The sequence below is a fragment of the Petromyzon marinus genome, chromosome 28 (assembly GCF_048934315.1).
Source record: "Petromyzon marinus isolate PM22_M1 ecotype Great Lakes invasive population chromosome 28, UKy_Petmar_22M1.pri1.0, whole genome shotgun sequence".
NCBI classification, from domain to species: domain Eukaryota; kingdom Metazoa; phylum Chordata; class Hyperoartia; order Petromyzontiformes; family Petromyzontidae; genus Petromyzon; species Petromyzon marinus.
This window is the reverse complement of record NC_133694.1, coordinates 5,409,035-5,422,057: the sequence shown is the minus strand read 5'-3', so window position 1 is coordinate 5,422,057 and position 13,023 is coordinate 5,409,035. Positions and strand designations below refer to the sequence as shown.

Genomic DNA, 13,023 nt, shown 5'->3' with positions numbered 1-13,023 from the left:
CAAAAAAAGCCCTGCGCAGGGTAAACGGACGCGTTTCAGTCCAGGCGACGGCGCTTCCTTGCGGGGTTGACGCGAAAGCGAAGCGCGTTTTTACGACACCGATGAAAATACAAATAAACGTCTGCACTTCACAGAGGTCGGGGCCTCCACGTGAGTTCGAGGCGGCGGTAATTGCTTGCAGCCGTTTGCTCATTTTAGGGTACATCTCCGACGGCCTTCCACAACCCCAACTAAAAGATTATTTTTTAACCGCCCCCCCCCCACCACCACCATAACCACCGCTCCACCACCACCCCGCGACCCCCTTGGGGGAAGAGAGGAAATGGGAATTGTTGGGCTCTACCGGTACCGTACTGCAGCAGCAACATAGCCACTGCTGGAATTGATCACCAAGATCAGGCTTTTACTGTTACACAGGCCAGAAAAATGCCTGCATGATATTGCAGGTTTTTTTTAATTTATCTGCTCCCCAACTCCTTGGATAGCATAGAGACTACACAAAAAATAAGATCTTGAGCACATCATAAGGCGACGCAACTCCTTAAAAAAAAAAACAAATTCAGGAATGTTCAGCTTTATTTTAATTTACAGCCCTGTGTCAATCCCCTGCTGGATGAGGGCCTCCCCAAGCCACATCGGTCATGGGGGATGGGTTGGTGAAGAATGCGACCCAGGACTGGCTCGGATATCACTCGCCACTGATGGCAGCCGTGCCTGGCCATCGAAAAAGGGTCGCTAGGTGTTGTGGAAGAAGTAAGATGTGCACCGTGCCACCGCTCACCCAAGTAATATAATGATTTTTTTTAAACATAATCTGGGAAAACTTTGCCACCGCTCACCCAAGTAATATAATGATTTTTTTTAAAAAATCTGGGAAAACTTTCCCGAGTGTCTCGAATACATTTTTGTTCCAGGAGGGTCCTGCTTTTCGTACAATTGGGCAATTCCATTCGGAGGAAAGCAGATAACGTGGCAGGCTAACGTCCACTTGCAGACTCGCTGCTGAAGTCATCTCGTGCGCCACGCAGGGACAGCTGCCGTTGGGGTGTAGATTGAAGTAATTTATTTAGAACTGCTTTGTTGCGTTTCGTTTGTTGTCCTTCCCCCGCACCTCTGATTAGCAAAGTTGTATACATACGGTGCGAAAGAAGGCAAACATATACACACACGTGCATATACGTTATTAAAGACGCAATGGCTGAGGCACGCAAGGCCCATATAAATGCAAAAATATTCTTCATCATATTATCAACTCTAAAAGTTTTTTTTTTACCAGGCAAGGGCCACTCAGCTATATAGTTATTTTTTTCCTAAGCGACCTGGCCGCAAATGATATGACAACGGAATAGGCTTATCATGTGGAAAAAAAAAACTCTCAATGCATATTTCTAAATATCGATGGGAAAAAACTGGAGGAACCAGGGAAAAAATTCCACGCGACAACGCAGAGAACACGCAAACTCCAAAAATCCACGTGTCAGGGTCGTGGATCAAACCCACGACCTCCTGTATACCAGGCGAGGTAGTTAACGTCTCGCCACCGCGGCGCGCTCTCTGCCAATGCGTGAAACCTGGCCCAAGTTGTATTGCCGGGACTCGCAAACCGTCCACATTCGCGGAGCTTGAGAACCGACAACGGGATTGGGTTGCGAACTCCGCCACGGCCACCGGTCGCTTCCGGCGCGCGTAAATTTTGCCGAAGCGTAGCCACTTTAGCGAATGGAACATCGGGGGGGGGGGGGGGGTGGTTTTTGGACGAATGCGGCCGACTGCTGTTTTAACGGCGCTACAAATGCAGAAAAGTTAAATTGCACGCCACACAGCCACACAGCCACACCCACCCTTGTTAAAGCGCCTCTCGTTCAAAGCTGTCGCCCGCAGGTGTGCTTCCAGGCGAGCCTCGCGACAGGGCTATGGTCATCTGCCAATATATCCCCGACATCAGGTAGTTTATTCGGGAACAAGAGGAGCGAGCGGAGCGGGAAGGTTACATACGATGTTGGAGATCGCAAGTTCCTGCAGCAGCCTGGCACGGCTTTCTGACTAGTCGGATGGAGTTGTAGGTTTACTTTCGTTTCTTAAAAAAGTTACTTTGCCCCCCACCCCCTCCCCATCATCAGTCGTTAACAGCCACGATCTGTCGGCCCGTGGAGCTCCTCGTGGTCGCCTGGTCTCTGCGTCAAGGGCGATGTGTGGGGTCATGATTCGTGCACAAGCGAGATGTCAAAGCCTGTGGCCCACTGAGGTGAAGGAGGGCCACTCACGTGGGCCACTAACTAGTCAAGGTTGCCCATCACTGTGCTACACTATACACTACACTTACTACACACGACAATATACACTATACGCTACATTGTACGCTACACTACATTATACACTACTGGCGGCGCCGCTCGTGGTGGCCCGGTCTCGGTGTGTACAGGGCAATGCGTGTGGCCTGTTAACTCATGTGGGTTGCCCATCGGTCTTTCGGCCGCAGGATGAAAGCCCACCCCATCACCAGCACCTTCCCTAGCGGTCTTGCGACGCAGCGATCCACCTCGCTCCTGCGCACAAACCCAAATCCATTGCTCTATCCCCATGGGGGTCATTAGTCATTTTGGGAATTCTCCTCCCCTTTAGGCTGCCAATCGCCGGTCTTTCTCGATCGGTCGCAATGGACGTTATCGGAATCAATAACTCCCAAAGCATTAAGGCACGCTCAGTGGACGCAGAAAATAAAATCCTGTTTGGATGCGATCAACTTTTCTTTGCAACACCAAAGGCAAAGACCCCCCCGGTATAGCCTTCAACAGACTGTTGGGGCAAGTGTAGTTAGCGAGCACCTATGATGGCGTCACGGCACACGTGAGGGGTGGGTGGCTGGCCAGCACCACACACATTCGAGTCCCCTGTCGTCTTACACTGCTGCTGGGGCAAAGCACTGTTGGTAAGCAGCTAGTAAGGTCATCATGGCTCACAAGGGGGTTGGTGCGGTTGGGGTCAGGCGCAACCGCCTTAAGTCTCCCCAGCACCGGTACTTACTTGCAGCACCAACTACTCATTCGATGCAGAATCGACCTCGGAGAGGGCCCAGGGCAATTTCCAATGCCACTCCGTCATTGACATCAGTGGCTGGGATTTGAACCCGTGTCGCGCGGCTGTTTGGAATGCGACGCGCAAGCCACCGCCTCACACAACCACTGCCCTCCCACCATCTCTCGCACACAGGGCCAGATTAAGTTTGATGTGGATCGAGGGCCTGCTGCTGTAGGTTTGGGGAGCCCCCCCCACCATCCATTCCCAATGCAAAACCAAAAACACTGTTCCATCGTTATTGACCACGGTCACTTTTTTAGTTCCGCCTTTTAACAAGTGCCGTGACAAATCGTAGGAGCCAAATCAAGGCGAGCACCAAGGAAACTTTGAAATTTTGGCACCGTACCTGGTAGCGATATGCGTGGTGACGCGGCGCCTTGGCCGACCAAATTTACTTCAAGGATTTGGTCAAAAGCGCTGGAGGGTCGCGTTACAAACGCAGAAGGGCTTCATTTCAGTCACGAGCTCTGCGATAGGGGTTTGGGGTAAGTAGGAAGGGGGGGGGGGGCGCTCAGAACATACTAAAGGAGTATCTGGACAGAGTAACACACCGGGCCTCATAAAAGTACATTTAAATTGGAATATGCAAATCTGTTTTTAATCAGTCTTTAATTGACCCCGTCGCCAAGTTAGACGCCATTCGAATCTTTATTCAGTCTCCTGAGACTTGCAAAAAAAAAAAAAGCTCAATATTGACCGTCGATTTGGGTTCCAGTTGAATCGAGGAACCGTCAAGACCAAGTCGAGGGCACGAGGAGTCAAATCTTTGCCTTGGGAACACGGAGCCAGTCAATCGCCATCAGGCTGCGTGCCGCTATATACGGCGACTGAAGTCCTTGGTCAGCTGCTCGTGAACATCAATCTTCGGAAGGCTTTGACACCACGACAACGGGTTTTGACGCACCACCATCCCGAAATATTTCCTGATCGGCGTTTGCGATCAGAAATTGATTGCGAAAAAAAGGTGTTTTTTTAATATTGATCACGCACTGGCGTACCACCAATACGTTAATTTATATTTTTAGGAGTTTATTTTCGGGGCCCATCAAATACTGACGCCTCGGACTTCAAGCCCCCTATAGGCCCTGCATTCATTTGACCCTCTTCACACACACACACACACCACAGACGATAGACAAATCACTCGCGTCATACAAACGAACGCGGGGAGGCATTTTTAAAATTACAATAGTTTTATTTAATGAGGGGAGGGGGGGAAATTTCACAAAATGTACAGCAAATGAAACCATAAAACTCAAGATCACAAAAGTAACAAAAAAACACGTTCAAGCGGTATTGGAAAACACAAATGTAACGGAGTGGAGGAGTGGGGGGGGGGGGGTTGTGATTGGAAAACCATTCGCCAAAATAAAAATGCACAGCATCTAAAAAGGCTTCGGACTGATAATGAAGAGGAATTCTAACAGGTTGTTTAAAAAACTCCTTGTAACCCTCGCTTGGACATTTAAAACCAGGAGCTGAATGCACACACACCCACACACGCGCGCGCACACCCCCCCCCCCACCCCCTAAAGTCAATGTACTGATTTGCTTGGGGGGCGGGTCACATTTTTACATAAAGGGCGCAGGGCTTCCACACGTTTTATATTTTACAAAAAAACGTAGTTTTGCTCTTAAATAAGATGTGCTTTTTTGTTATAACATCGTAACATACACATCGCATGGAGGGGAATGCGAGTTAAAATAAAAAAAAGTTAACTGTGCATCGTTTCAGGACTGCTCATGAATGAATGTGCAAACAAATGAGGATGGAATAAACATGCCTGGACGCAACTTGCATTTTTTTAAAACTGCAAATGGGAGGGAGGAATTGCTCTTTGAAAAAAAAACAAGTATAACAACCGAAAATGAAGCAGATTCTACGGTATTTTAAAATTCGAAGAGACCTTTCCAAGAATTACAGCACTAATAGAACAAAAAAAAGAATGACTGAACCCATCGACAGAATTTAAGCCAAATCCTGTTGGGAGCAATGATGAAGGTTGAAAGACAAAAATGAATTGGTATTTCAGAGAAGGCAACACTTTTCAGTCGAGCATATAAACCTTTATCAAAAAGACGTGCATCAAAAATTGTAATTGCGTGAGGAGGGAATTCAGGTTTGAATATAAAGCAGAGTTACAAGAGCCAGCACTCTTTCCTCGCCAGGTACCAACATCGTATTTTTTATTTCTATTTTTGAAAAGTGGGAAAATGAGGTCTTTACGGTAAATCCAGACCGATCTCTCGCTAAACGTGGTGTTTTAATACATTTCCATTTATGGCTACGGTTTGAAAGTCACCGAGATATGTACATAAAAAGGGCATCCCAAATTGGGGGAGGGAAAAAAGGAACATAAAAAAAAGCATCTCATTGAAATAAAAACACCCCACTAATCAGTAGCGCGCGGGAGACCTAAGTTTGCCGTTGGTGAAAAAATAAATTACAAAAATAATTCTACCTGGGATTTTACCTCAAGATGAACGACATTCAGGGAGGTTTGGATGAAAATTTGAAATGAAGCAAAGGAACCCCCCCTCCCCCCGCCCAAAGCGAAATCCTCAACCGTGTTCCGGTGGAAATCTCTTCACGACGAGAGTGCCTAAGTACGATGTATCGCGCACATTCCTCGATAAACTCCACCTCTCTCTCTTCCCCCTCTCTCCCTACACACTTGCCAGTCAACCATCTATATAGCATGCACCACAAATATTGCACTTGGGGAAAAAAAGCCACCTCTCAAACAAAAAAAACACGCACCCATTACACACTCACGGCACGCTCTCACACATCCGAATAAAAATTAAACAAAAGCTAAATTAAGTTACAAGCGTATAAATGCACGGGTAGCTTCACCCACTCAGCATCAAGTCATGGTGGGGGTGGGAGGTTGGTGGGGGGGCCTGGAGTAAACATGAAGCTTTCCGTTTGTCCAGCACGGAGCGTCCACGCACAATTCCGATGCACCACCCTACTATTAAGATGTTGCGTCCTTGCTTAAAAAAAATACACCATTAAAGTCGTTCTGCAAAACCGCAGAATGTTGTCAAAAATGGGTTTTGGGGGGGGGGGCAGATAAAAGGGACAAACGAGAGAGATGTAGAAGAGAAGTGATGGTCAGGGTTCACGAGGGAGGTGGAAAGACGAAATTTAAAGTAACAAAAAAAGGGGAGAAATGGAAATTTCACTGCATGGCAACTTCACAACAACGCTGGCAAGCCAGGGGTTGGAGGCTCTGCTCACATTGCTGCAATTGTCAAAATTAAAAAGCTTTCGCGTCTTTATAAGAAACCACCAAAATAAATCTATAGACATGAGACCCACACGCACCCTCCCCCCCCCCCCTCAACACACACCAAGGGTGTCAAGATCAACGATGTAGAACTAATCAGAAAACCTAAACAATATCATTAGGAAGCAGCATGTTTATGATAAATTGATCAGTTCAGTATATACCATTCGTCGGCAATGTTGTTCCAGCACATTGCCTCGATTGATTAATGGCCACAGAGAAATATATAAAATTAGGATAACACAGCATCGCATCCTGGCCATGTAGGGGAGAGTGGGATACAATGCGGTAACCATGACGTTCTCTCTGTTCACATTCAATTTTGCGTTCAGTGTTAGGATGAGGAGGTGTAATGCCTGATCAACAACGTCGGCAACAATAACGGACTAATTTCAAGTTGAACCCTCAATCCTTGCAGCCCCATCCGCATCCAAGCCCCCCATAGCAAACGCGCGGTTGGGTTGGCTGGCTGCAGCGTTCAATATCTCCCCGTCTTCTCCTTTCTCCTCTCGCTTCCCTTAAACAACCGTGGTTTTACTTAATTTTACACGTGAGAAAAAAAAACTGCACGGCTTGTTCTCGGTCCCAAAATTCCTGCTTCCAGACCTCCGGCCACACAGTAGAGCAAAGGCCCCCCCAAAAAATAAAAGGAACGCCGCATGTCCAGAATTTTCTGCGAAGATACAAAAAAAGGTACTGTACACATTGTGCGGTGTGGGTGTCTTTGTCGAGCAAGGTTGTCATGGTGATCTTGGCACAACTTCGGGATTTTGTCTGGGTCGCGAGATAAATTAAAGAACATTGCTCGACAAGACATCGGCTAAGGAGCAGAAACGGTCGGTTCGTGGAACGTCGTCGTGTGCATTCCTCCTTTTTTTGTTTTCTTAGTCAAAGGGGGGTGTGTGGGTGTGGGTGTGGGGGGACCGAGAGCACAGTTGCGTTGTTGGTTGTCTTTGCGTTTGCGAACGAACGCGGCCGTGGCCGAGACCTGCAGAACGGGCGCGACGTGACGCCGGGCAGAGGCGGCCACGGTCCTTCACAACAACCACCACCACCACTACCGCCAAACTCCTCAACATCGAGCACAATGGCAGCCGCCGCCGCCGCCGCGTCTTCCCTCCCCTCAGTGGTACTGGAGGTAGGACTTGAGCGCCGGGGGCAGCGGAAGGGATTCTATTTCGTGGAGACGATCTTTCCCCATGGCCGCCCGTACGGACCTCCGTGCCAGGTCCATCAGAGGCAACGGCTCGGCTGCACGACACAAAGGGGGTGGTGGTGGGGGGGGAGCAGAAATAAACAAAACACGAGTTCAGACTTCATTTAAAAAACAAAACGTACGCATTTGTACGCATTCATGGACGCGTCGTCAAAACGCACGATCTCGCGGGGCACCACGTAATGTTTGTTTGTCCAAGGCATGACACGGGGTGAAGCAAATGGGCAGGAGAGTTACTTCATTACAACCCCCCCCCCTGCTCTCCCCCCTCAATCCACGCAGCGCGGTTAGTACATCGGCAAAGTCGTGGGCAAGTTCACCTCTTTCTAAACGTCTGGCCGGTGTGGAAGATTAGGCCAATTTGCTCTCCTAGGGAGGGAGTTTTTCCTTCTGGGGGAGATCCCTCGAGTGGAAGCCCCTTTTAACGTTTTACATTTTTTGGGTCAGGAACACGTGGTATGTGTTCCCGTTGCAACGGCACACACGTGGAACAGCGGGATTCACTTTGCACGGTGGTTCCCGGTTGCTCATTTTCACTTCTGATGGATGGGCTTTTGCCGTGTCGTGCTCCTCCCTCAGTTGGAACGTTTACTGGGTCACACGCCTCGCGTTTCTGTGCACGTTAGTGACATTTTTCAAAATCGGAGACGCTCGCACCGTACAAATGTCGAAAGGCGATTGACGGTGTCTTGTTTGCCTGAAGGGGGGCGGGGGGGGGGCAAAAGGCACACAGGCCTCAATTTGTTTAGTTATCAATGCACTTGTACGAGCGGTGCAGAGATGTACGACTTCCGTGTGGTCGACATGACTTCAGCATCATTATTAAAAGGTTCCAGTCCCTTCTAAGGTACAGCATGGTTTGTCCTTATCGATCCTAACGGATAAGAGATGGATCATTTTCATACAGAGCCCTGCACACATCACACACACACATCCCCGAAAAAAAACTTTACCAACTTTTATACAAAAAAAACCCGTCAAATGGAAGGCAAACGAGCAAATAAAAAAACGCCGTTGTAAAAATCCACATAAAAAAATGTAAACAGCACGGATGGGGGGGGGGAAGACTTTACGGCAGGGTTGTTTATTGCTGCAATGTTGTTTATAGGAACGGTACGGAGCGTGCGTGCGTGCGCGCACACGTGCCGTCAGGCGGGAGCCGAAGCACTGAATGAGCGTTGAACACAAAGCAGCTTTGATTCACAACGCGCCCCTGGTCTGGGACGTCAATGAGGTCTCGTTCTGCCGGCTTACGAAGAGTTGGGGGTGGGCGAGTGGGCGGGGGTGAAGGGGGGTTCAATCTGTGCTCTCGGCTGTGGTCTAGACAAGACGGCCATCTGCTTTTTGGTCGCTGTGCACTCTTGAAAAGAACACAACAACGGGGCCCCGACGAGAAAGTGGCCGGTGCGGTTAATAAGCGCACGCCTTGCGCAAGTCAGATTACACCACCGTGGCGAGATGTTAACTACCTCGCCTGGTATGCAGGAGGTCACCAGCCCAGACAACGCCTGTTGTATCTCCCCCGTTAGTCGTGTGGATTTTTTCACCAGCGGTCCCTCGATTTCTTTACGCATTTAGAATCCAACATGGGTTGAGTATTCTTCCGATTTAAATTTCCACGTCATAAGCCACTTCTCGTTGGCCTATCATTTGTGGCCAGGTTGCTTCTGAAAGGAGCTCCATAGCTCAGTGGGCCTTACCTGGAAAAATTAAGCAGCTTGAGTTTTACAATGGGACAGGGGCAGGGAGAGGGAAAGGGGAGGGAGTTTCAGAGAAAATCAAAAACGTTTAAGCCCATCACACCACACCAAGAAGCAGCAAAACACAAGTCTTGTTTCAAGTGGCCGTTTAAAAAAATAAATCCAAGAGGAGGTGACTGGGTGGCTTAAAAGTCAGAGCGCCAAGATCTTGATTTTGAATACAGGTCTCGGCTATCTGCGATTAAACTGGGGTTCTTCAAGGTGGAGTGCACGTTGATTGGTGTCAGCCCAGCCACCAAAGGACTGCACGGGAAGAGCACCACCACGCCGGACGGTCATGCGACGCGCGTTAACCCCACATTATGTGGAGCGGCGGGAGAGTGGTTGCCTGGTACCGTATGGGATCGGTTCTCCTCGCTCTTGAACCGATGTCCACAAGTAGTTCTGCGATATCCCGCTTCCGTGGGCGGCTCGTCTAGCATGGAGAGAGTTGCACTGTCCTGAGAGATCCAGTGGATGTCTCATGGACTGGACGACGATTGTGCAGAATGGGATTAATATTGGGGAAAGTTTACAATAAAAATGTACATTAAAATACGCCGATCAGCACTCAATGATAACATGGATTTGTTAGAGCAGTTGAACTTTCCATCGTCAACCGAGAGTTCATATCGAGCCTAGGGCTGACTCTTTCCATGACCAATTCCTTGCAGGTTGTATAAATTAAGTATTATTTTGAGCACCGATGCAGTAAACATTTCGTGCATAGTTCAGTGAGAATTATAAGTGCCATTAAGAATGTGAAGTTTACCCCCTTGTATTAGGAGTGCAAATTGGAGGCAAGTAAACGAGGAATATTCAAATGTGATAACAAATGCAAGTTTAATTAGCAACTCCTAATCAATTGCTAAACTTCTTAACCAGCAACCAGCGTTATCCATCGTTGGCATTAGTCACAACGTTATTTGCAAACAAAAAACCCTGCACATTGTAAAAACAAAGTCGCGTTGCATTTGCCCAAAAGGAATCACAAAACTTCCGACGGGAGAAGTTTGGTCTAAACCATAAGATATTCTCCATGGCTGTTCCAGCATCTCCGCTTCATTATGTAAATATATTATCTAGTGTCTCCGCTTCATTATATATACAAAATATATTTATACACGCTCCAACACGCAGAGTTCAGAGTGGGTCACATTACTTGCAAAACTCAAAATGCAATTCGATGGCCTCTGTCATAAACTGCAGGCAACATATATATATTTTAAAATCCAGACAGGCTCCCCACAGGAAGGAATGTGGGTTGATGTTATCGCTAGATTGTAAAAAAAACAACGCACCATAAGACCACCAACTAGTGGACAACAATGCAGTGTCCTGGCCTCCGCCGATGTTATTATTATATTTGAAGTTATTTTTTTTTGGGCCATACTGCGCATTGGCAGCGGTTGCCACAAGCACAAAGGACACAAAGCTCACATTTGGATAACACCGCGGCGACGTTTAAAGTGTATAACAGGCGATGTTTCAGGCAAATTGCCTTTTATTCATAGCACGCGTATATTTAAAAAAAAAAACTTATGCATTCCCAACCACCCCCGTCAAGAATCTTGATGTAATAAAATATTTCGACTAAAATTGTATACTGGGATTGGACAGATCTTAACAGATGCTAAATTCCATCTTATAAAACACATTTCAGAAGCAATTTTTTTAAAAAATTGATTACTGGAATAGTATTAATGCGTGGAACACGCTGGAATCCCATGAAAGGCGATTGGAGGAACCATCGTTTGTAGAAAATATGCACAAAATTAGGTCCCAAAACCGCAGAACAAATTTTTAAACCAGTTAAACCAACGCGATCAATTAGAAATCGCACAATAAATCAATTATATTGCTCAGAACCTTTTGGTCGGCAAAAGCAAACCGATGAAAAAAATACCCCTACACGAACTCCAATTGTGGGAATTTCACACATATCGGATGGTGTTGAGAACAAGACAAAGACACGTTTTAGTCGGCAAGAGAAGCTCCTTTTTGTTCTTCAGGGGCTCTGCCACATGGGGCCCCATCCATGAGTAAAATGGGTCAAAGGTGAAGGCTCTGCCCTGCAATTGCCGGTTCACGGCAGCGCTGGCAGATGGACCTCTCCACCCTCACGCGAGCTCCGAGAAGATACATTTGGCCTGCCGCCTCTTACAAGTGTGGGGAGTATATCCACAACATTACTACACCTCAGGCAACCCGCTGACCATCTGTGTTCCGGTTTACAATTCAAGGTGGACAGAGGTGGTGGCAGGAGGGGGGGAGGGGAAGTTGGATTTAAGTTACTTGCACCATTGCTTCGACTGCCAAACCGAGAGATGGAACCAGCGACCTCGGGGATAGCAAGTCCACCGTGCGAGCCATTAAGTAGGGTGGAGCAACCCCCATCCATCACTATTTGCAGTTAGGATACAGACCCCCCTCATGGTGGTGTGGGCTCTCACTACACGTGCGTGGACATTCGGTTGCTCAGGTTAGGAGTTGGTGCACAACGACCACTCAAAAGCGTTAAATAAAAAAAGGCGCTTCCACAGGCTAAACCCGCCGTGAGGATTACTCGATTTAGTCTGCAAAATTGATTCCCCCCCCACCCATTTCTTTCACCTTCAAAAGAAAGCGGGCACTGGTTGCTACATGTGCATCACGAGGTATTATTAGTTTAACCTTTAACGCTTACGCTTGCATAATGCGTGTGCGTGCACGTGTCCACACAACGGCGTGTGCCGAGCCGCACTTGCCCCAACTGTCTGTCGAGGCTATATGGGGGGGGGGGGGGGGACTTTATCATCATTAGGTGGTTCACGCATGAAGCTCCAAACCCCAGTGATGGATTACCTAAACTTGTTACGGGGGCCTCCAGCAGGTGTGTCCTCGCAGCTTTAAACAGAGGATCTGGTGCGGCATGTAAACGCCATTGTTGTGGTGGGGGGTGGGGGGGGAGACAAAAGTGGCCCTGTGCGTGGTTCTCAACACCTCCCCCTCCCCCCCCACCCGGTGCGTCGAGCTAGCCTTAACTCTATCCAGTTCCGACGACGTATACGTACGATGACGTTCATATATATGTACGTCATCAGTGACGTTTCTTTATTAGGTACACCGAGGCTCCCACAAGGCCGTGCGACAGTTTGGCGCCGGCTATCACGGCGCAGGGTTGGTGTGGCTACAATGGCGCTACGCCTCCAAATAAAGTTAACGGCGAACCGCTCGCACGTTGCGAAATTCGGCGGTGAACGGGACCCCCACCCTGCATGCATCTTGCCGACTTGTCGGAACAGGAGATAATTAATAGTCGCTCGCCAACAGCACTTCAAAACAACCTACGTACACACGTTGATCTTCCGCGTGTTCAAGTTGTCCTGCGTGTCTGTTGGCACGATGTCCGTCTGACGTTTCGCTGGACATCCTGGGAGCTTAACCAGTTCTTAAAATAATCTCAGGGGAGCCACTGGGAGCTCTCCCGGCATAATCACAAGAATCTACGTAATATTACTAGAACTGACATCAATTTCTCTGCCCAAACAACTATTGCCAAAGCAGTCCATCAATTTTACACGGGATTTAATTATGTTTATATTTTAAGAGGCGTCAGTATCTAGTGTATTATGCTCAAGGATTTTTTTTTTTTACAGAAGCCACATTATAGCCAAGCAACCTTCAAATCAAAAAACCAATTTATTACGAGACATTG

General features: G+C 47.9%; 1 protein-coding gene across 5 annotated transcripts in view; it reads right to left on the bottom strand.

Moving 5' to 3' along the window:
* Positions 1-4,252: 4,252 nt before the first annotated feature.
* SPSB1 (splA/ryanodine receptor domain and SOCS box containing 1) overlaps positions 4,253-13,023 on the bottom strand; it is a 94,698-nt gene continuing 85,927 nt past the window's right edge. For all 5 annotated transcript variants that reach the window (XM_032962233.2, XM_076070286.1, XM_032962228.2 and 2 more), the window contains one exon: positions 4,253-7,622. In XM_032962233.2, the coding sequence (XP_032818124.1) occupies positions 7,605-7,622 (18 nt within the window). In that variant the 3' untranslated portion in view covers positions 4,253-7,604. The remainder of the gene's footprint in view (positions 7,623-13,023) is intronic.